This window comes from Bubalus kerabau, chromosome 15 (genome assembly GCF_029407905.1).
Source record: "Bubalus kerabau isolate K-KA32 ecotype Philippines breed swamp buffalo chromosome 15, PCC_UOA_SB_1v2, whole genome shotgun sequence".
NCBI lineage: Eukaryota > Metazoa > Chordata > Mammalia > Artiodactyla > Bovidae > Bubalus > Bubalus kerabau.
Window position 1 is genome coordinate 48,088,602 of NC_073638.1, and position 3,461 is coordinate 48,092,062.

Consider the following 3,461-nt stretch of genomic DNA (forward strand, 5'->3'; position numbering starts at 1 on the left):
TAAGTATGTGGACATTCTTGTTTTGAGAGTCTACTGCTACCACCCCTCTCTTGATCTCAAGTGAACAGCGCGTGTTTATCCCCACCTGGGAAATGAATCATTTTGTAATACTATTTTCAAAGGTTACACTTCATTTACAGTCATTACAATATATTGGCTGTATTCCCCATGTAGTACAATATATCCTTGTAGCCTCTTACACACAATAGTTTGTACCTCCTACTCCCCTACCACTATATTTCCCCGTACCCCTTCTCCCCCATGGTAATCACTAGTGAAATCTCTATATCTGTGAGCTAGCTTTTTTGTTATATTCAGTAGCTTGTTGGTTTTTAAGAAATATTCCACATATAATTTATAGCATAGAGTATTTGTCTCTATCTGAATTATTTCACCTAGTTTAACACCCTCCATTTATGTTGCTGCAAATGGCAAAATTTCGAGGACCTAGTCTTTACAAAATTAACTCAAGAGTAAATATTTTGGGAAATTACAAAGAAAGTGGCAATGAGACAATTCTGTCATGAAATATTTTGTTTGTATTTTTCTTAGTGTATGTGTGTATGATGTGTGCCTTTATGTGTGAGAGAGAGAGCAAAAAGGGGGTTTGTGTAAGATTGTGCTTAGTCTCTCAGTTGTGTCTGAGTTTTTGTGACCCCATGGACTGTAGCCTACCAAGTGCTTCTGTCCATGGGGATTCTCCAGGCAAGAATACTGGCATGGGTTGCCATGCCCTTCTCCAGGGGATCTTCCCAACCCGGGGGTTGAACCCATGTCTCGCACATTGCTGGTGGATTCTTTACTGTCCGAACCACCAATGAAGCCCAAAACAAACATGACCATGATGCACTGGCTGGAGATCAAACTGGGGTCTCCCACATGGGAGGCGAGAGTTCTACCACTGAACCACCAATGCCCCTCTTGTGTAAGATTGCATGTGGGTAAATATATGATGGTAAAATGTATGAAATAAGGCAAGTATAGATCAAGGTATGCTTGAGATTTTAAGAACTAATAAGTGTGTGTGTATCTAAGAGTAAATGTCCTGGTGTCTATCCAATAGAACATGTATTTGCAAAGAAATAATTGTGCTTTGGGACAGAAATCTTGACCAAAATTATTATTAAGTCCAAAGCATTAGGATATTATACAACTGTATAGTTTAAAGAGTGCTGGAAAAAAGTAATTTTGGTGGAGCAAAGTTTAAATTTAAGGTTTACCTGTTTACCAGCATAATGTGGGATTCAGGCAGTATTGGCTAAACTGAATTAGGTTTTTGAATAGCAAAAACGTGTATGGACCTCACAAATAGAAGAACAACAGTCATCATGAAGTTGGAAAAGAATGAATAATTGCTGCGGGCAGAGATTGATATTCAACAATGACAGAGGAAGCCAATATTAACTGCCAATGTCCGTAACATCATGTGTACTGTAATCCATCAACCCACAGAAAAATATGCCCTGTAAATTGGTAATTTGTAACAACAATATACTGTGGATAAAAAGTGATTCATGTCAGTATGGAACACTGCTTGGAAAAGCTGTGTAAATCATCAGAGGCAACCAGAGTGAATAAGATAAACTCTTTAAGGGAATGACTGTATTTTCCAACATATATGAGACAACCTGGCTCCTGCTGCTACCTGCTCTCTTCATAACAATCTTTCTTCGTTACAAAAGTGTGTCACTTTGAATTATAATTAGACAGCCACTTTATTTTTGGGGCTATATAATAAGCTGTTGGAAGTGAGAGTGACTCAAGTGAGCCTAACATTTACCACCCTCTGTCCTCAGGAACTGGGACTTGTGCCATCCTGGTCTGCCATGATCCTTTTCAACCTGAGCAGTGACAACCCAGGACCCTTCATTCTGGTGGGGATCCCAGGCCTGGAGCAAGCCCATGTGTGGATTGGAATTCCCTTCTGTATCATCTATATTGTAGCCATTGTGGGAAACTGCATCCTTCTCTACCTAATCTTAGTGGAGCGTAGCCTTCACGAACCCATGTTCTTCTTTATCTCCATGCTGTCCATGACTGACCTCACCTTGTCCACAGCTGGTATTCCTAAAACACTGAGTATCTTTTGGCTTGGGGCTCAAGAGATCACATTCCCAGGGTGCCTCACACAAATGTTCTTCCTCCACTACAGCTTTGTCCTGGATTCAGCCATCCTGATGGCCATGGCGTTTGACCGCTATGTGGCCATCTGTTCTCCCTTGAGATACAACGCTATCTTGAACCCCAAGACCATCATCAAGATTGTGGTGGGAATCTCTTTTCGTAGTTTCTGCATCATCCTCCCAGTTGTATTCTTGCTCATACGACTGCCTTTCTGTAGGACACACATCATACCGCACACATACTGTGAGCACATAGGTGTTGCCCGGCTCGCCTGTGCCGACATCTCCATCAACATCTGGTATGGCTTTTGTGTTCCCATCATGACAGTCATCTCAGATGTGATCCTCATTGCCGTTTCTTACACCCTCATCCTCTGTGCTGTCTTCCGCCTCCCCTCCCAAGAAGCCCGCCAGAAGGCCCTGGGTACCTGTGGTTCCCATGTCTGTGTCATCCTCATGTTTTATATACCTGCCTTTTTCTCCATCCTTGCCCACCGCTTTGGACACAATGTCTCCCGCACTTTCCACATCATGTTTGCCAACCTCTACATTGTTATCCCACCTGCACTCAACCCCATTGTTTATGGAGTGAAGACCAAGCAGATCAGAGAGAAGGTCATCATTTTCTTTTCCATCAAGGGTACATTATAATGTTCCACTGTGCAATGGAAAAGTTAGGAGAAGTTTTTAGCATATATTAATGTGCAAGAATTTTTTTAAAAGGCAAATGTTATTTAAAGTAGGAACAGTCTACAAGTGATTTTGTGTTTTATGATTATGTCATGATTTATGACATAAGAAAGACATTAAGAAAGATTTTTATATATTAAAATACTCCTTGATGACCTGATTGTTTTTGGAATATGATACTGCACAGGATACAATCTGGAAGAAGGAGGGGAAAACAGAGTGCTGAGTTAGTCTAAATAGAAAATAGCAATAGCAATTTAGAAATTGAAATTTGCAGTTATGGAGAGAGAAAAATATGTGAAATCGGACAAAGACTTGGAAGAAAAGAGATTAAAACTGAAAATGTTAGATTAGATTATTAGATGGATTTAGGACATTTAAAATAATATATATTCTAATTATTGTCTATGTTATGCTTATGTATTTCACTTTAAATGTCCGATCCTTAGACACCAAAGACCTTCCAGTACAAGTCTGTTATAAATAATGAGTTCTATCAGCATTGCTATAATAGGAATAAGAGACTGTACTTATCAATGCCATGGTTTTGGGGACGGGAGAGTAGCTTTTAGGCTCCAAGACATACTGATAAAGTGAACTTCAGAGATAGTGCTCAGGAAAAATGACCCCCTAAAATAGCTGGAGATC

At 40.0% G+C, this 3,461-nt stretch overlaps 1 protein-coding gene across 1 annotated transcript; it reads left to right on the top strand.

The window, feature by feature from the left end:
• Nucleotides 1-1,814: 1,814 nt before the first annotated feature.
• LOC129628177 (olfactory receptor 52H1-like) lies at nt 1,815-2,774 on the top strand. Its single transcript, XM_055547607.1, has one exon. It carries the CDS (start codon nt 1,827-1,829, stop codon nt 2,772-2,774), a length of 948 nt encoding a protein of 315 aa, XP_055403582.1. The 5' UTR covers nt 1,815-1,826.
• The last annotated feature ends 687 nt before the right edge of the window (nt 2,775-3,461 follow it).

Bases quoted from the DNA above. Each gene is read 5' to 3' on its own strand.
- LOC129628177 (XM_055547607.1), top strand. From the start codon at position 1,827: ATGATCCTTTTCAACCTGAGCAGTGACAACCCAGGACCCTTCATTCTG.